General features: G+C 37.5%; 1 protein-coding gene across 4 annotated transcripts in view; it reads left to right on the forward strand.

The window, feature by feature from the left end:
• LOC149146967 (uncharacterized) overlaps window positions 1–20,609 on the forward strand; it is a 223,113-nt gene that overhangs the window by 83,159 nt on the left and 119,345 nt on the right. For all 4 annotated transcript variants that reach the window (XR_016262855.1, XM_089440631.1, XM_089440630.1 and 1 more), the window contains exons 5-6: window positions 12,243–12,514; window positions 12,651–12,736. Coding sequence is in view for 3 of the 4 variants with exons in the window: in XM_089440631.1 (XP_089296757.1) it covers window positions 12,243–12,514; window positions 12,651–12,736 (358 nt within the window). In the remaining variant the exon portion in view is untranslated. The remainder of the gene's footprint in view (window positions 1–12,242; window positions 12,515–12,650; window positions 12,737–20,609) is intronic.

Consider the following 20,609-nt stretch of genomic DNA (forward strand, 5'->3'; position numbering starts at 1 on the left):
CTCTCTACACCCCAAAGATTCCTTTTGAAGTTAGATTCAAGAATATATAGAGTACTAAGGTAAAGGGAAGGCCAAACATCCTTTCCCCGTTGTTTCCCATCCCCAAAATTCTTTTCTCCTATTTCATTTTCATTTTCTTATTTATTTTTTTTCCTTCTTTTCTTAATTTTAATTTAATTTTTAATTGTCGCATTGTCTTTTGATTTTTCATTCAACCCTCATTAACCGTCAACTCCTTCTGTGTATTGAGCATTTTATGAACCATGCATCTTTGTTGCTGATCCAATTCTAAATATAACTTAATGCTCTTGAGTCTTAATAGCATGTGACTTAAATAACTTAGTGTAACGAACAAAGTTCGTATACTTAAATGGTATGCTTTGATACCAATATACCGTTTCCAAAATGGGTATGGTACGAAACTTGACCCCCCTAAATTTTGGAAATGGGGAAAAGCAATATATATATATATGTGTGTGTGTGTGTGTGTTAGGACATTTAAGAAATATGTGCAATCATAAAGCATACATGATACATACTAATTTATTACATTATGATAAAATTGTCCAATGTCAATGCATAAACTATAAGTCTCTAAATTTACATCACATTTACTCATGAATGATCGCATAATGAAAACAACCACGAGAAATTTCTAATTTCTTGTCTCGTGCTTGATGGGGAGTCTCCTCGTGCATAGTCGAATGACCTTACTGCTCTTGATTAAATACAAGTTCCATACCCTAGTACCCTAGGTGCTCTTGATTATTGGGACTCTCCCCTGCATAGAGGGCTTGGTTCTTTTGGTTAAATACAAGTTCTATATCGTAGTACATGACAAAATCCAATGGAAACATCGCAATCCCCCAAATCCTGAAATTTTTATGAATAATATATACTAAATATAACTAATGAGTAGTTAATTAGTAATTAGGTTGAACAGGCATGTCTAAATGGGACATGACTCTCCATGAAGAGGCACGTGCCTAATATATAAGCATGCCTCTCACTCTCATTTGTGACATCATTCTCATTCATACATTTTAATATATATTCTTGTATCTTCAATGGAGATCTTTACATTCCAAGTTTTCTGGAGTATTTAACTTGAAGAACGAACTTTGTTCGTTCCATTTGGTATCAACGTTGTTCGATCCTCTGGTTGCTCAACCGCTGTGTTATCCTCCACAATATCCCAAGGCTGAGAAGGGAGATTGAAGGAGGTAACCTCAAACCACTTAGGGTTTAGTAGCTAGCCCTGCTAAACCAAATAGGGATCTCTCTATGAATTCACAACCAATGATGACTGGAATAGAAAATATTTTAAGCTAGATATGCTAGGCTAAGGTAGGGTTTTGAGTTTTAGGTTTTGATGTTGGATTAGGGATGAAAACCATGTAACTAGGTCAAAGGATCAAAGGGTTACAACAACAAATATATAGAGGAGCAAGGTAGCAATGCTTTTGTGATGACTTTAAGGTTTTGTCGATGTAGTGTAGGGTTTGAAAGAGGAAAAAGGTCTTAATGAGCATGTGCACCATGAATTCATTAAGTAAGAAGGAAAATTACACAAAATGATATTCCCATCAAAACAAAGCTTTAATGAAAAGAATTCTGCTTATAACCTTTAAGGAAAATCACTGAAGAAATAAGATATGGAAAGGAGAGATGTATATCATTCATATAAAACTATAACAGAGAAAATACATCATCACAAACTCACTGCACATGAATTCCTAGATAATAGCTGCAACTGCTCCTTTGATTTCCTAAATAAAGAGTTGAAGTACAAGCTACAAGTGTTCCCACCTCTGATGTCCAACCTGTTCTATGACTGAGAAAATGATACATATAGATCAAAACAACATCTCCCTTCTCTTAGGGGTCGAATCCATGAGTCTAGGAACTAATACATGAGGTATTTCAACCAAACCCTAATGTCTAGGGAGGTTAAAACAATTCCTTCATTTAAACTTTGACTCAAACTACTCTCATTAATGAAGCCTAAATTTATCTAAAACCATCTTAACAAGCCTATTTACCCATAATTACATCATAGTTACATCAAAATCAAATAATTACATCATCAAAGGTCGAATCCAACTGGAAAAACTGAGGAAAAATTGTTACAGACAAAAACACAGTGAAATCAGTGAAAAACACAGCGTGCCAGGGGAAAATGCAGCGAATTTGGGAGAACTGATTTTTGAAGGCCTTCCCGAGGTCCAAATTCTGATCTTGATGGCTCATTGGAAAGTTGTGGATGTCTGCTACATGATGGACTCTTCAAGAGCTGAAAAGGTCACTTCTAGCCCCTCAAAACTCTATTCTACCAGAGGTACTCTCAAAAGTGCAGCGTGCTCTTCAACAGGAGGGCATAAAGGTGATTTTTAGGTAGTTTTTAGCCATTTCTACCTATCAAAACCTGTTGAATGTTTGCTCCCAAAGGCTAGATGTAATATACAAGTCATGAGGAATCCAGATATGCAAACAAAATGTGTTTTGGAGCTCTCTATCAAAAGCGCAATGTGCCCCTTTTTGACTCCATGACCGTGTCAAAATTTGCAAAAATTCACAAAAAACCAAAAATCCTCAAAATCTCTTCAAAATTGGTTCGTGAAGTCTTGAAGTGCTATGCTATGCTCTGAGGGAGGCATCAGCAAGGAAATCCAACTTATCATTCTCTTTTTCCCTGATTAGGGTTTCCTTGAGTTTTTCCTTCAACTGCTTGATTCTGACTTGGGATACCCTGTTCTTTGTGTAGTAATGCATGGCCATGTGTCTTTGCAACTTGTTGTCTCTGTTAGCCCTCATCAGAAGTTTTTCCAAATGACAATTCACCTTATCAAGCAAAAACTCTCTATTCTCATTGATTTTTGCTGTAATTAGGTGAACTGAAGTCATTTGTTTGCTTTGTTGCTGAAGTGCCCTTTTGAGGCCTCTAGTCTTTGGCCTTTTTCTTGTCACCTGCTCCTGATGCTCATCTGAATCCTTTGTATCAATCACCGCTTTTCCCTTTACATCCTCTTTGCCAACATCAACCTCATACTTTTCCAAGAGTCGCTGTTTTACCTTCAATTGCTGATTTTCCTGCTCTAAGAATGAGATCATGAAATTGGCCTTTGATAAACTATCCTTAAGCTCTTTAATCTCAACATATTTCTCCATGATAACCTACTCTATTGTCTTATGCTCCTCATTAACCTTCAATTCAACCATATCAGTGTCAAGATGGAATGGCTCCTCATCCTGCAAAGGTGTTTCATGCTGTGATTGTGATCCCTGCTTTGCTGATGTTGCTGATGTAAGCTTGGCTCCTTCCACAACATGTGGAGTAAACAAAAGCCTATTGCCTCTCTGATATGTTTGAGTTACCTCAGGCCTAGGTGTCCTCTCAACTGCGGGTCTTCTAGATGAGCCACTCTTCACATTCGTAGATGGCGCTGATGGTGTACTTGAGCGTGTAGATTGACTAGCAGAAGACAACAAGACATTTGACTGAATGAATGTCTCCCAAGTGATGTTCTTTTGAGCAAGCTGATGTAATACAATAATTTTGATGAGGGCATGGTGAAAAAGGCTTTTTTGATGATCACTCTGTCTATGCTGCACCTTCTCTACCATTTTAGCCAAACTTTTGTAGAGGTAGTAGGGTAGATTTAGTGGCTTTACCTCTGTGAAATGCATGAGCAGTCTAATATGATATTTGTATAGTCTAGAAAATCTGCCCTCACATGTAAAGTACTTCATAATAACCCTCACCAGTGGGGTAAATTTTTCGAGGAGCTGTCCAAAAGGAAAAACCTTCTTAATGCCGTGTTTATAGTGACCTTTGATGAAAGGTTGATAGCTTTGCAGGTCCAAGTCCTGATTCTTAAAACCATTTTTCTCCACTGTTGGGTATCCCTGTGGTTGCTGCTATGAATTCAGTTGAAATAGTGAAACTAACACCTCCAACAATGACCTTAGCTCTCCTAAGATGAGTGGCAAACAAACTGGTCAACTTGGCATGGTATTTGATCTTTGAACCAGCTCACAAAACCCTAAACACCCTACATTTTGAAAGCATTGTTTGGATAGTGGGGAAGACATCAACTCATCAGGGTTTAGTGGTTCAAACCTTGAAATTTGGCCTCCCTTATTATAATATTTCCTTTCCTCCTCCCTTTTGATGCAAGAGAAAACCCTAATTAGGAAAACAGGGGAATTGGATGAGGGGATAGGATGAAGGGTTTAGGGAAGGGAAAAGAGGGTAGGAAAATTTAGGGAAGTAGGTAAGGGTTTTAAGAATGTTTAGGAAGTAGGAGTCTAGGATCTCGTTAGGAGAATTTTTACACAATCCAACTAGGAAAACTGTGAAAATGCGATGTATGGGTAAATTTGAGGATATGCACCATGAAATCAAGGAAAACAAACTTATGGAGGGGTCAAATAGACTTGAACTTACTTGTAGAAAGCCGTTGAAGACTTCAATTACCCTTTGGAAACCTTTGAAAACCGTTTTGTGATTGTAGGAGAGAAAACCTAGCGAAATTCTGGAAAATGCAACGTAGGTGTTTGGATTGCTTTTTGGAGTATTTTTGCCTGCGAAAATGCTGAGGAGATGACTTGTTGGTGAATGAGAGTTCTCTACCAATGAATATGAGGGAGAGAAATGAAATAAGATGGTCTTTATAGCTTGTGGAAATCAATTTCATAATGGTAGGGTGGCCCACTATGTGTTTTCACTTTGATTTTGGAAACTTTGTAACTTTGGACCTTTCAAATGCAGCGTTAGAACATTAAATTTATTACATCATTTTGAAATAAGTTACACTTTGGAACATAACCTTTTGAGCAAAACCTTACTACTACTCCTTCATTTGTCGGATTTATGAATGACATGACAAATTTTGATGACTCTAACCCTAATGACCTAATGGTGACACTGAGGTGAATGAAGACCATGGTGATATGACTGAGATGATGATAATGACCTTTCAGTGATGACAGTGACCGAAACATGAAGATTTTATAGGAGCAGCAATAGACTTAGACACACTAGCAAGTGACCAAATTTTATTCTAAAAACCTAATGAAATGATTAAAAGTTGACTTTGAGATCCCTAACAAAACCTTGTAAGAGCATATTTGATCACTGGTGATAGATAGAACTGACTGACACTAACACGCTGCACAAAACCTCGTTCTTCGATCCAGGTCTTTGGCCATAAAAATCGTCAACTTTGTTGTCGTTGTGACTGAAGCATTCGCTACAACAAGCTTGGAGTTTCTCCATCACTGATTTCATTAGAGGCCCTTGGCCATTTAAAAAAATAAAATAAAATAAATATTATTAAAAAAAGGAATATACCTATCTATAAAAAAACAAAACAAAAGAAAAATTATAGAAAAAAATAAAATAATAAATTATAAAAAATATTATTAAAAAACAAAATTAAAATAAAATATATTTAAAAAAATAAAAATAAATAAATAAAAAATCAAACAAAAACGACTTACCAGCTTACTTGCCAAACCGCCGTCTAAGTGGCCGTTGGACCATGCTGTTCTGCAACCATCGGAAACCATACACAGCCGCAACACTATTCTATCCACTGACGGCCAACAACCAATCCTTTGTGTTTTTGGATGCCGCATCGTCACGATCACTCTCTCTTAACTCACTATGCGTGAAACCAAAACCATTTACCCAAGTTAGTGGGATTTGTCACAGGGCACTTTACTCGACCCTCCCATCGAACTGCAACCGCCATCAGTCCAATCTCCGCTTGCGTACAGTGCCACCCTTCTTTTCATTACATTGGTTACATTAGAAGTTGAAAGGAACAAATTATATAAACCCTTGTCGGTCGTTCTCATTTTATCTAACGCCGCCTTTCGTCTGCTCTGCCATACCCCAGTGATCTGTTGACACCGTTTTCTCCCAAATCCAACTGACACACCTTCCTCGACCACCATCGTGTCCCTCGTCTTGCCTTTTCAGTTAGTGTTTTTCCTCCTATTTGTTGGTCAACCATTAACTGCAGATTTTATTTAATTAATTATTTAAATAAATTAACTTAAAAAATTGATTATATTTATGTAGTTAATTAAAATCTTATTTATTAAAGAATTGGTTGGACATATGGGAAAAGTGAAAATATAAAAAATAAATAAATAATAAGAATAATATATATATATATATATATATATTTTAAAAGGATTATTGATATTAAAAAAAAACGGTCAAGAGGTTATTTAAAAAAAAAGAGAAGTATATTAAAAAAAAGAGGAGTATATATATAAAAATATATATATATATATATATATATATATATTAAAAAAGAAAGAAAAAAAAGAAAGACTTGTTATAATTCCGAGCAAGGGCATCTCATACGAAGAATATATAAAGTTATAATCAAAATATCATTGACGAAGTTCATCTTGTGAAGCAAAATGGAGCCTAATACGGAAATGAAGGCCGAAAGATTTCCATAAACTATATATAACTATGCTTTAGTGCTATTTAGAATTAAAGGGTCTATTGCGGGAAAAGATGTTACTATCGCTATCTCGCCAGCTGGAGATAAAAATTATATAAAGCCTAAAATCGCAAACCGATTAGTGATTCCTGAGTCAAATATAATTGAAAAATTAGATTGTTTTGGCAACAAAATGTATGACATAACCAATTTACAATTAAATATTGGGGATTATACATTTGCATCACAATTCTTAGTTCAAATCCTATGGAGCAATCAAGGTGACATTATTTTAGGTTCACCCTGGATGGAAACCCTTGGTTCCTTCATCTTGAATACGAAAAAGAAGTTTTTAACATTTTCCTACAGGAAGAAGAAAATAACACTTCAGGATGTTACACTGAAGCCAAATTCAGTCACACCCGAAGACATACAAGATATTTCAAAATTAATTTTTCAAGAAGGTAAAAAGGTATTACAAAATATGCAAAAAGAATTTGACAAAATCACTTCTAATCAAAATGAAGAAGTTTCTCGACTTAAAGACCAAAGAGAAAAATTATTAACACAAATTAAGAAGCTTAATAAGGACAAAAAGTCGTTAGAAAACAATGTACAACAACTTGTCGAGAAGGAAGCATCAAATGTAGAAATTCATGTTGACGAAAAAACAACGAATACCGATCTAGTCAATATCACAACTCAAGAAGAGGACAAATAGCTGAAGTAAAGATGTACTCAGAAGTTGCAGTTCCAGCAACAAAAGATTCAAGTGATTATCTTAAGAAATTAACCATTCAACTTCCGTAGCTAAAGGAAATCAGGTACTTCAAATAAATTAAGAAAACAACACAAACAAGATAAGTGAAAATCAAATCACTAGAATACCTTATCGACATTCGAATCACGAGAGTAGACAACTCAATCAAGCGACGTATTCAGAACAGAAACAACAAACTGATGTTTCGAAGATTACTAATGTCAGTGCAATCCACTCATGTGATAACAATTCATCACAAGTTTCCAGTCACCACAAGGTTCCACAGAAGATTCATCTAGGATGGTTTGATCCCTTCTCAGTGCGACAATTTAGTTTGTCACTTAGAGGATCATATCAACTTGTATCAACGAAGATAATAGTTCCGAGACGAGAAGATACTCGAAACAAAAAAAGAGATCAAGCCTTTTCATTAGTGAGTTTTGAGGACAAAGCTTTTTGAAGAGGAAGGCAATGTTATGAATAATATATACTAGATATAAATAATGATGATAATTATAATAATGATTAGTTCATTAGGAACTAGGTTGAAGAGGCATGTCTAAATGGGACATGACTCTCCATGAAGAGGCACCTGCCTAGTATATAAGCAGACCTCTCACTCTCATTTGTAACATCATTCTCATTCATACATTTTAATATATATTCTTGTATCTTCAATGGAGATCTTTATATTCGAAGTCTTCTAGAGTATTTAAGTTGAAGAACAAACTTTGTTCGTTCTAGAAATTCTGAAAAAATGACAAGTTTGTTGGATTTTGAGTGAGATCTAAAATTCTACTTTCTCCATATGAAATCCAATGAGGGCGAAACCACTCACAAACATCCTAAGTCATTTTATGGTAATGTTAAAAATTTAAGTAAAAGGATGAAAATGAAAGAGAATGTCACTTTTACTTGAAGATTAACATTACCATGAACTGCATATCAACATTAGGGCCATAGGCTTGAACATTAGGTTGCCCCACTCAAAACAATTTCCTTCCAATCTTCAATAGCTCCCTTTATTACTCTTGAATTGGCAAGAAGTGAAAATAAAAAAATAAAAATGAAAAATCAAAAGAAAAAACTGAAAAAAGTAACTTTATCGCTGAAACGTGACTGTACGACCTAGAAACGTGTTTCAGGCCATATTGGGCCACGTTTCCCCCATGTGAAATGTGGCAGTATGACCTGAAACGCATTTCTAGGCTGTACCAAATGCATTTCCGCATTTTCGTATTGTTTCTGCCTAGAAACAGGCTCAGGCCCAACGTTTCCTGCAACATAGAGGTTTGTATACACAACAAAATACTCAGTCGATCTAGTATATAAAATGTCCATCTTGGGACAAATAATATATTATGTAAGAATATTTGAATACAAGTGCAGGTGAGGGCCTGCGTATACACCTAGGAAGATACCTCTTCACCAACGATCATGTCCTTAGGGACATACCTCTTCATTAACTAATTACTACCTAATTAATCATTATTTATTATTATTATTGTTTACATTATTTGTATTGTTTTCTATATATTTTATTCATAACATTGCCTTCCTCTTCAAAAAGCTTTGTCCTCAAAGTTTACTGATGAAAAGGTTTGATCTCTTTTTTTGTTTTGAATGTCTTCTTGTCTCGAAAATGTCATCTTCGTTGATACAAGACGATATGATCCTTTAAGTGATAAACAAAATTGGTGCACTGAGAAAGGATCTGACCATCCTGTGGAATCTTTAGGTTACTAGAAATTTGTGATGAATTGTTATCACTCAATTGAATTGTGCACACTTCAATATTCTTCGGAACATACGTTTGTTATTTCTGTTTTGAGAAATACAGATATGTAGCCTAATTGGGATGTCTGCTCTTGTGGTTCAGATGTCGATAAGGAGTGCTGGTGGTTTGATTTTCCTTTATTATTTGTTTGGCAATTTCGTGATTTACTTTAGGTGTCGATGTTGAGTTGGATACCGAATCGTCACTTGTAATTTCCATCATTTGAACTGCAACATTGGAATATGTTTTTCCTTCAACTAGTTTGTCCTCTTTTTGAGTTGTGATATTGACTGGATCGGTATTTGTTCCCTTATCTTCAATTTGGACGGTTACATCTGACAACTTTGATACATCTTTCGTGATGAGTTCTTCTAATTTATTTTTCAAAGATTGCTTATCATTTTTAAGTTTCTTAATTTGAGTTAGTAATTTCTCGCTATGGTCCTTAAGACGAGTAATTTCTTCGTTTTTGTCAGTGGTGATTTTGTCAACTTCCCTTTGCATATTTTGTATCGCTTTTTTACTTTCTTGAAGAATTACTTTTGAGATTTCTTGTATGTTTTCTGGTGTCACTGAATCTGGGTTCAAATTAACGCCATGTAGCATTTCTTTTTTTTCTTTTTGTGGGAAAATGTCATAAACTTCTTTTTCACATTTAGGATAAAGGACCCTAGAGTTTCCATCCAGGGTGAGCCCAAAACAATGTCACTATCGTCCAAAAATAAGGTTTTCACGGTGAATTGTGGGATAAAAGTATAATCCCAAATATTTAGTTGTAGATTGTTTATGTCGTATTGTTTGTCACTTGTGTCAACAAAATTCGTTTCAGTTATATTCAATTTAGAAATCACTAATTGGTTAGCACATTTAGTACTAACATAATTACTATCTTCAGTAGCACTGATAGAGATTATAATATTTCTTCCTGTGAGTGATCCTTTGATTTTAAATAGTGTACTAACACATTGACTAAAGGTTTTAGGAAATTTTTCATTACTGGTCTCCATTTTTTCTTTTCCAGGATGAGCTTTAGGGTTTAAAAGTAATTCCCTTTTTTTTGGTTTATAAAAATACACTAAATATCAATAAAATATTCCTTTTTATTTAGACTTCCCTTTTTTTTGTCCTCTCTTTTTCTCAAAAGGAAGATTTGATATTTTATAATATTTATAAAAAATACATTACTTATTGTTTCGCTTACTCAAAGCATATTAATGTATACCCTTATGTTTATTGAATCACATCACACCTTAATATCCACTTTATAACTTTTGGGGTATACAAAAATAAGGTACTTTGGTATAATGGTCGACGAGGCCTTCTTAAATTATTATTTTTGTTAAATACCCTTCTCGGTCTTCTTTTATTTTTTTGATAATAATGCTCTATTTTTTCCCTCTAAGTATATAATAAAACTTTCCCTTTTATTAGCTTAAAACAAACCTCTTTTTGATTAAAAAAAAAGTTGGCTCTATTTTTAATCTTCCCTTTTTGATATATCTTCTAATTTTTATTTTTAAATAATCCTTTTTTTTGTGTGATCCTTTGCATTCTAATGAAAAGTACTTGTACGTTAATTATTCTCTAATACCATATGTATATATACCTTCAATAAAAATTGGGTTCACTTAATAGAGTCGTTCTTGATCAATGTGACCCTTCAATCTTGGATGCGACTTTTAGTTATTCCTTGATCTTAGTGCTAAATTATTTGGTTGATTTCAATGCACTGCGAATACCTTTGATTCTCAGTTCGACAATTTGATGGACAGTAAGACAAGTAAAAACGCGTGCAGATTGGATAAGGCGGCGAGCAGAGAGAATCGTGGCGGCACAAATGTTTTTTTGGTGGCCGGTAGCTCTTTGAGCAACTACAGTCGTCTATGTTAGGAGTGGAGAGGTCGGCTACGAATGGCCGTGGTGGTTGTGTGGCGTTGTTACTGCAAACGATACTAACAGCGCGGGAACGGGTGTGGATCGTAGGGCTGACGGGAACAATGGTCTGTGGCTCGATCAGAGTGGTTGGGGATGGTAGCTAGCGGACGTTGCATTGGTTGGAGATGGCAGAGGCAACAGAGGGGGAATGGGCATAGGACCTGCTGAAATTGGATGGTCAAAAATTGGGCGTTTGAGCTTTGGCAGTGGTAGCTTGCAGGCTTGGATTGTGACGACAGTAACGAAAGGCGCAGATAATATTTTATTATTATTTTATAACCTTTATTTTTTTTAATAATATATTTTATTTTTAATTTTTATTAATTTTTTTTATGTATTTGGATTTTTTTCTATAGCTATATTTCTCTTTATATATATATATATATATATATATTTTTTTTTTTTTCACCTTGTTTTCTAATTTTTTTTTTTTTTTTTCTTCTATATATCTTTTTTTTCTGCTTATCTTGTTTTTAGTCTTTTCCTTAGTTTTTTCCTTTTTTATTTTTTATGGCCAAAGGCCTATGCAAGTTGGGGAAACTCCAAACTCTTGTAGAAAAATGCTTCAACGACAACAAGGTCGATGAATTTGACGGCCAAGGACCTGGATAAGAGAACGCGACTTTGTGCAGCGGTGGAGCGGCTAGAGGATCGAACAACTCTGATACCAATGTAACGAACAAAGTTCGTATACTTCAATGGTATGCTCTGATACCAGATGGAGCGAATAAGCTCATTGATTGACAAAAATACATATATATTTTATTATACTTGAATGAGATTGTTACATAGAAAGGTCTCTGGCTTATATACCGCCTCGGGTCCCCCTTGGTGAAAGGGCATGATCTTCTAATCGTGCCCTTTTGCCTAATTAATCTATAGTTACAAAATTACTAATTTTTTACATTACACTTAGTCACATTATTGTATGAAACTAAAAGTATAATTTAACTTTACTAAACTCATCATGATAATAATGAAAATTTTTCTTGATTTTTTATTTTATGCCTTTTTGTGCCTTAAGAGCAATTGCCTTGGGGATGTTCAGTTATATCTTGAATGGTCATGTGGAATTATATTTTTGTTGGATGATATAGGGTGATTTTGGTAGCATTCATGGCTTTTAAACTTCCTGTGCTCTGGCCTGTGGTGGCCATCTGTATTGCCTTTTTTAAAAATAAAAATGGCCTGTATGTCAATATTTTGCAAATGTTATTAGATAAAAGAAACATTTTTAACAGAATAACCATTATTTAGTTTAGGCATTAACTATTAGAATGGATTTAACAGTTGATTAATATTGCAGGTTCATACAGAGCAGGACGCATACAGCGGCCCTGGAAATCATCTGAGAACTGTAATGATGATGATGACAATGATGTCTGTCCAAGGGAGAAAGGTAAGCAACAAGGTGATGATGAGAGTATCGTGAACAGTGATTGTAAGGAGGATACCATTGGAGGGTGTAATGGTAGAAAGAAGATGAGCACTACGGCTGTTTCAAAGAGTCCTCTTCTTGGAAGAGATGTTAATGCTGCAGTATTAGATGGAAGCCAGAGCTTGTACCCATATCTTGTGGTAAAGAATTATTTTTCAAGTCCTAAGCTTAGTTCAAACAATTTGTGAAAGCTTAGTTTATCACTGCTTTATTGGTGTTGTTGGATATCAGTTAGTCTGACTTGTTATTATGAACTCAATTTTGTAAAAATGGCAGGTAAACATTGGATCAGGTGTTGGCATTCTAAGAGTTGATTCTCCTGATCAGTTTCAGCGTGTTGGTGGAACAAGCCTTGGTGGAAGGTATGATTATATTTCAAATACTCTGTTTACAAATAGATGTAATACCTGGCTTTTATCCATAATTACATCAGAAGTGTTTGGTGGCTAGAATGCATGTTTAACATTAAAACCCTTAACATAACCACAGACCACTGAATATGCTTTTTCTGTCTTTTATTGAAGTGTTGAGTAGGATAGGTGCAATTGCCTACTAAACTTTCAGGGAATAGATCCGTTCCATAGCTCTAAAATGAGCAAGATTAAATTGTCAGTGTAGCTGGCTTCTATTCTAACTGAGACGGGAACCAAAATTTCATGAGTAGTTAAAAATGACATTCTAATTCATGAATTTAGAGCATTCATATTGTAATGCTGTAGTTATTTCAGAATACTTATGCTAAATGGAAAATAATATCACATTTTCATGCAACCTGTATTTGTTCTAAAATAAACACATTAGGTATTGTCAAACCAAATTGCTTTTCAGATTCACTGGGCATTGCGTTTTTGTTTTTCTCGTAGGAAAATGTTGGAAATACTCCCTGCGTTAACACACTGATCACACATTGTTGAGTGCAAGTCCTTTTGGCTAAGCTTCCATGCCTTAGGAGCTTCTATGCAATTATAAGCCACCCAGGACTTGCAGCTGGCATTATATGCTTGCCCTGTATTAACATGGCCCATATAAACAAGGGGGCACATGTCTAGTGGCATTTAAACCTAAGTCTTCATCATGGCAAGAGCACATTATTACTGCTGGACTGATTTATTGAACCTTTGGCACTTGATCTTTTTTTTTTTGTAAGCTTGGTAGATCCTCCCTTTTCATTAATAATAAGCAAATTAACACCACATAAAACAGGTTAGGTGGCCTCAACTTGCCTAGTGGGAAACCAAGTCTATTGGCCACCTAACCGCATGATAAGCCATTCAGTAGCAAAAAATTACGAGTCTTTCTACCCAAGCTATATAAGTTTGATTCTCATGTCCACAACCATACTCTAGTTTCTTATACTCATATATAACTGCATACTGAAAAGTAAAAGCTATCCGCATAAATACTGAACAAAACTAACAGTAAGCAAACATTCTAATCTTCTTGCTTAGTAGAGGAAGATTCAACTGGAGCCAGATCTTTGGCATTGGAGCCTAGCAGCTCTGTCTGCTCTCGCAGACAAGGAAGGTGTTTCTCAATGCAGCCGAGGCTTCCTTCTTGTTTGTGCATTTGAAATTGCAGCTTTTGAAAATCTTGTTTGTAGTTCGGGAAATCTTGAGCCGCTGCTGCCATGCTCACTGAAATCTGCTCCGTGGCCTTGCCCAGGAGACTTTTCATCAGCCAATATAGATAAAGGGTCTGCTTAAACTGAGTCACTCACCCGCGAGTGTATCTAGGGTCCGACACGAGGATTTGCCAGTCTTCCATCTCTATCTCAGTCGTGCTCGCCTGGACCTGAACCTGCTAGAAGAAGTTCAGCATGGGTTTTCATATCAAAACCTGTGCTGACAGCGCTAGGGTAAAACAGTGCAACCTGCCATTAGCATGGGCAGGCAATGGAGCAAAGCGCGTTGGCCCTAAAAGTTAGGGTTTCAGCGAACCTTCTTCAGAATTGACTCAGTGCAGTTTTCCTTTGGTTTTTCAAGGATGGTTTTGTCGGTGTATCATGATGGATATACTTCACAATTGTCAACGTTTTGGCACTTCGGGATATGGAACAGGAGGTGTGACAAAATACTTTGTAACAAGCGTCCCTCAGTGTTTGTGTGAACCATCGAGGTCGCCTAATAGAACTAGAAGGGGCTACTGACTCCTCCCCACCTAAAGGTTGACACCCTGAACTAGAAGCTTCTGAACAATGTTGACCCTTTAGAGCCTCTTGCTCGTTGTCCTTTTTCATTGGTAAGGGTTCATGAGACTTCCCAGATGCCAAGTTCTTGAACTTCACATCACAACTCACAACTATCTTCGCCTACGCCGAATGAAGATCTCTTGTATGCCTTTGAAGTCTCATTGCACCCCACAAAAATGCCCTTCTCGCTTGAGAGCCCCAACTTTATCCTCTTCTCCACTGGCACATCGATGTATACTAGACAACCAAAGATGTGGAAGTGCCTTATCTATGGCTTCACACTAGTGAATGCCTCCTTTGGAGTCTTGTCCCCCAAGTTCTTCTGAGGACTCTTGTTTTGAACGTACATTGACATATTACATGCCTTTGAATCATAGCCTTTGCAACTCTGATGATGGACCTGTTCTTTTTATTCGCAACCCCATTCTGATATCTGTTGTATGAGATTATTAACTCCCTCTTGATCTCTGCCTTCTTGAAGAAATCCTTGAAGTCATTGGAGGTGTACTCACACCCATTGTTAGACCTCAAGACCTTGATCTTTGTTTATACCTAGTTTTCCACAAGAGCCTTAAACTCTTGGAATTGATGGAAGAACTCATCCTTGGTCTTCATAAAGTAGATCCAGCTTTTACTAGAGAAGTTGTCATTGAATGTCACATAGTACAATGATCCTTGCATTGATGTCACTGACATCGTTCCTGAAAGATTTGAATGAATTAGATCCAAGATCCTCTTGGACCTATGCCCACTGCTTGGAAAATAAGCCTCCACATTCTTTTTAGTTGCACACCCTCTACACACTCCCTGTTGCTCGATGCTGAAATTTGGAAAACCATTGACAATTTACCTAGGAATTGGCAATGCCCTATAGTGCGAGTTTCCCATCCTTGTGTGCCATAACTCATATTAGTTGTCATTGTTGTGTAACAAGGCTTGAACTGGCTTACCCTGTAACCTATATAGATTTCCGTCTCTAACCCCAATGACCTCTTCCCAAAAAAATGAGTACTTTCCCTTTCAGAAACATAATGACAAAACCTTTGTCCTCCATAACTAAGATTGAGAGTAGATTTTTCCTAAGTCCTGGTGGCTATAGCACATCCTTGGCTTTCAATGAACCACCTGACATGAGTTGGAACAAACTAGACACCACCCCTATCGCTACATATTTGGCATCATTACCAAGCCTCACATGAATATTTGGGTCCTTCTTCATAGAATGCAAAATGGCTCCCGTGCCATTGTCATGCGATGAGATGCACCATTGTCCAAGTACCATGCACTCCTTATGGTTGTGTTGGTAGAAAGGTAGGGGACAAGCGAGAAGTCTTTTTCAAACTTCATAGTGAACTCATCCAACTAAGCTTATGCTTATGCTACTAGATGATGAGTTTTTCCCTTGCCCTTCTTTGGAGACTGAGATGCATAACGTCAATTCTTGTGGCATATGAAAGCACTTGATTTTGCTGAGGGGTTCTTCTTCCCCAGCCTGTGAGGTTGACCTCTCATCTTTACCCTTCATGCTGGAGTATTTTCCTTTGCCATTTTTTGCTAACTAACAAGGGCTAGGTTCTCATCTCCTCCTTTCCTATTGGATTTGGACTCCCCTTGTGTCTCTTCCTGGATGCAAGCATCCCAAGGCTTCTCAAAAGGGGGAAGCTTCTCCTAAGCATAGATAACTTTACAAATGGTTTCCAAGACTTTGAGAAACCATTCAGTGTTGTACTAACTAGTTTTACATCACCCACCTTTTCCTGCACTACTGCAAGTTGATTACATATTTAAGTGATTCTCATGAGGTAGTTGGTAACGTTGTGAAGATTGGACATCTGCACAGATTTGAGCTTATTCCTCAATATCATTTTCTTGTTCTTGTTATCATTTTGGAAGAGATCCACTAGAGCTTTAAACATCTCTCTAACCAACTATTTCTCAAATAAGTGAGGAATCAAATGATCCTTCATTGCATCTAAAATCACTTGCGAGGCTCTAATATCCTCCTTCTCATGAGCTACTAATTGTTGTGGATCTATCGTTGAAGGAATTACCTTGTCAACTATTTCCCAAAGCTCATTTTCCTTCAAAAGAAAAGAAACCCTTGCTTTCTAGGAGGAAGTTTGATGCCCCATCCAATATGTATTCAAACCTGAGACTCCATGCTTCCATTTTTTAGAATTGAACAAATTGTCGTGGATTTGTGCTCGGCACTTTAAGCGCCCATATGATTTATTGATGGCTTATAAATGTGTTGTGATTTGCAATTTAGATTTGGAAAACGGCCTCCTCTTTAGAGTGTGAGCTTTGATACGATGATACATTTTTCTAACTCTAGTAAATAAACAAATTACTTGTAATTTCCTTGCTAAAAATAAATTTTAAATTTAGTGTACTAAATAAAATGCACAGACGAGGATTTTAACTAGCAAATTACAATTATAGCGGAAGCAAATGAAATCAATTTCCACCCTTCATATCGACTTCTCCTTAAAATAATATCAAAGCTTACAAGGGCTCCCTTACAAGGAAGGAGGCCCTCAAACCTGTATGGCCTCTCCAAAAACCCTTGAATCAACCCTCAACTTGTTGTTGGCTTCTCTACAATTCCTATAGTCTGTACGACATGTGTTGGACATTGTACAACCACCCTTGACCTCCACTTTATGCCCTTGACCTATTGTATGGTCATCATACGACTTGCTTTGCGTCCTTTGCAAATCAAATGTAAGGTCCCCAATTTTTGGTTTACTATCTAAGGATGTTAGCAGAGACTGTTGGGGTTGTGACGACAATCATAGGTCCCATGCTCAAGTGGGGGCCACAAGGAGGCCATGCGCAACACTAGAGAGAAGTGTGATTTTGGGAGACAAGGTGGGGGCCACCAAAGAGGCAATGCGCACCAATGGAGAGGGAGTGGAAATTTGGAGGCAAAGTGGGGGCCACCAAGGAGAGCATATGGGTCCAAGCTTATTTAAAGGCAAGGAGGGAACACTTGAGAGTATCTTTTGACTATTACACTTAACAATTCATCTTCTCTTGGAGCTATTTAGTGCAAGGGTTGGAGTGTTGTTTAGCACAAGGGTTTCAAGCGAAACCCAAGCTGGTTCTGGAGGACTTCGAGTGCCTCCCTAGTTGGAGATTAGAGGAGTCTATTTTTGCAGAACGAAGATCAACTTGGCCATTTGCACAGACTGAAGAGGAGAGTGGGAGATAAATTTTGCAGGGATTTTCTCTTGTTGGAGAAGCTGGGTTTTGGTGACAATTTGTAGTAGTGTTTGGGGGGCATTTTTGAGGGCTGATTTCTTCTTTTTTGGTAGTGCGTGGACCTCTATGGACAAGCCTAAGCAAGCATTGGAGTGAGGCAGTTCGAAGGGAAAAAGGGCTGAAGGATTTGGCATTCCAGAAGGGAGAATTGGATTTGGTGGGTGGATTCTTTAGTAGATGGGTTGAGGATTGCTTCAACAGTGAGTTTCTACAGCGTTATGCACTAGTAGCCAGCTGGACAATTCACACCATTTCGTGGGCTCCCTCCCTGCTTGGAGTTGAACCAAACCCTGTTGGAAATACTGAGAGGGGGGATGAATCAATGTTTCTTTTCAATTGTTACTTTTACTAGTTAGATCACTTATATTTAGAACACAAAATGAAATAGAAATAAATGCTTTTATTAATATAGTCTTTACAATAAATTAAGTACAATACAAGTAGGGCTCCAACCCTAGAAGAAGACACTCGGGCTCCAACCTGGGATGTGCCAAGCACCTACTTGGACATTAGTGAGGCTTCGACCTCTAGGGCTTCAACCCTATCTTATCCAAGGCACCAACCTTGATTTTAGGAGCACCAACTCCAAGGACACCAATCCTATAGCTTCACTTTGTCAAGATATGTTTGGTTTCACGACTCCCAAAGTCGTCAATGCCATATTGACATCAATGACAACCTTGACTGACAAACCCTTGATGATTTATTGTGGGTTTTTGGAGAGGAGTTCAGGGGTGGAGTTTCAGCTTGATCCGAGCAACCATTGAGTAGAAATCCTCTTTTTAGTTGGCAGCCATCAACAAACTATTTCCTAGGCAGTGCACATTTTTCTTTCAGGGCTATTCTTCACTTGGGTTGAAGACTCCTTTCTGGGTTTTGCTCAGCTTGCTTGGAAAGCCCAAGTTCTATCATTTCAACTCATTTTATATGCCCAGTTCCCTGTTATTAATAAAATGGGTCAGAGCATTTGTTGGTGTCTATTGTGTGCTAATTAGTGGTTGTGATTTTTATTCATTTTGTTGTTCCTTATACATTGCTTGGTATTTGCTGTCAATTTCCATTTAGGAACATTATAGTGGTATCCGAGCATAATCTTGGCTAGCTGTGGGGAAGCCAACAAGATCATGGAAGAGTGGAGCATGTATGCATAGTAATTGGTAGAATTGTATACATTCCCGTGACTCAAGGAATGAGCACATAGGGAATCATGGACGAGATCCTCAGGAACAATGAGAAACTGATAGAAATGTTGGCCCAATTGTGTAGTGGTAAGGTGATAAGCTAGAGCCATCCTCATGACAAAGACCCTAGAGGTGCGCATGCTGTGGGGGTGAAGCCATTTACACCATATAGGGAAGTTCAGCCGAATCAGGACATACAAAAGACAGTGGGAAAAATAACCCTCCCCAGCTTTGATGGTTCAGCTAGGAGCTCTACCAAAGAGTGGGTGCAGAAACTAGACACATACCTCCAACAAAACCCCATGAGAGAGGTGGATGCTATTAAGTATGCCACCTTACATTTGGATGGAGATGCACAAGAGTGGTGGTATCATGGGTTGATCACTTTGGGTCATGCAAGCATCACGTCATACATAGAGTTCACGCAGAGGCTCATAGAGATTTGACCGGAAGGACACCAGACCTCCTCAAAGGGAGTGGACAGGACTAAGACAGTTGGGTGATGAGACCAGGAGAGACCTCTGAAGGAGGAAACCTCACTTCACTTGTTTGGAGCTGTGGGTCCTAGGGCATAGGTACACTAAGTGTTGGAAATACTGAGAGGGGGGGTGAATTCACTTATAATTAGAACACAAGATGAACAATAAGAATGAATACTTTTATTAGTCAGATATAACGAGGACTTCAATCCTCTTTTTTACAATAAATCAAATACAATAGTGTGTAGGGCTCCAACCCTAGATGAAGACACCAATCTTCAATCCTACCAGGGAATAACTTGTATTTTTCCAAGCACCGACTTGGACTTCACGAGGCTCCGACCCTATCTTCCCAAGGCTCCAATCTTGTCACTTTGAGGCTCCAACCTCTAGGGCTCCAACCCTATCTCTGGTACATGCACCAACTTGGTCTTCTTGATGACCCCTATCCTCTAGGGCTCCAACCCACAACTTCAATTCGTCGAGATAAGATCACTAGTTCTTCGCAGCTCCCAATATCATCTGCAACGTGCCTTGACAATATCTTCACCTTTAACACTATCCTCAAATTATCTCCAAGGCACTTAGCTCAACAATGACAACTTTTTCTTCACATGAAGGTGTCTCCACAACTCTTCATTGGCACCCAAGTAAAATCTCCAAGGTCACCTCATGATGGCTTCAATGCATCATGATCTCCAAGGAAGTCTCCAAGACTTCAATGTCAGCTCCAAGGCACTCTCCAAGATCTACAAGGTTCCAAGGCTCCAAAATAGTCTTTAAAGCTTCAAAGGCCAACAACAATTTCTTTCAACAAATCACCACTAAACTTCAAGTATAGGTCTCAAACTGTCTACAAGAAAGTGATACTTCAAATCAGCAGGTCATCATAAGTCTTCAAGGAATGCAGGCTCTCATAGGTGATACAGGCAAATCTTCAGTGTAACTTAGATCCAAGTTCCTTCACAAATGGCTTACCATAGATCCGAGATTAGGTGACAGATCCAAGTTTCGATGAGCCTCCAAGATCTGAGGTTTTAGAAACTTTCCACAGCTCTTAGCTATCTGAGGTCTTCATTGAACACAGGTCTCAATATCCACTGATGTATAGTCCCAACACCAC

This window comes from Pinus tabuliformis, chromosome 9 (assembly GCF_031772625.1).
Source record: "Pinus tabuliformis cultivar Carrire ecotype Pingquan chromosome 9, CPIR1, whole genome shotgun sequence".
NCBI classification, from domain to species: Eukaryota; Viridiplantae; Streptophyta; class Pinopsida; order Pinales; family Pinaceae; genus Pinus; species Pinus tabuliformis.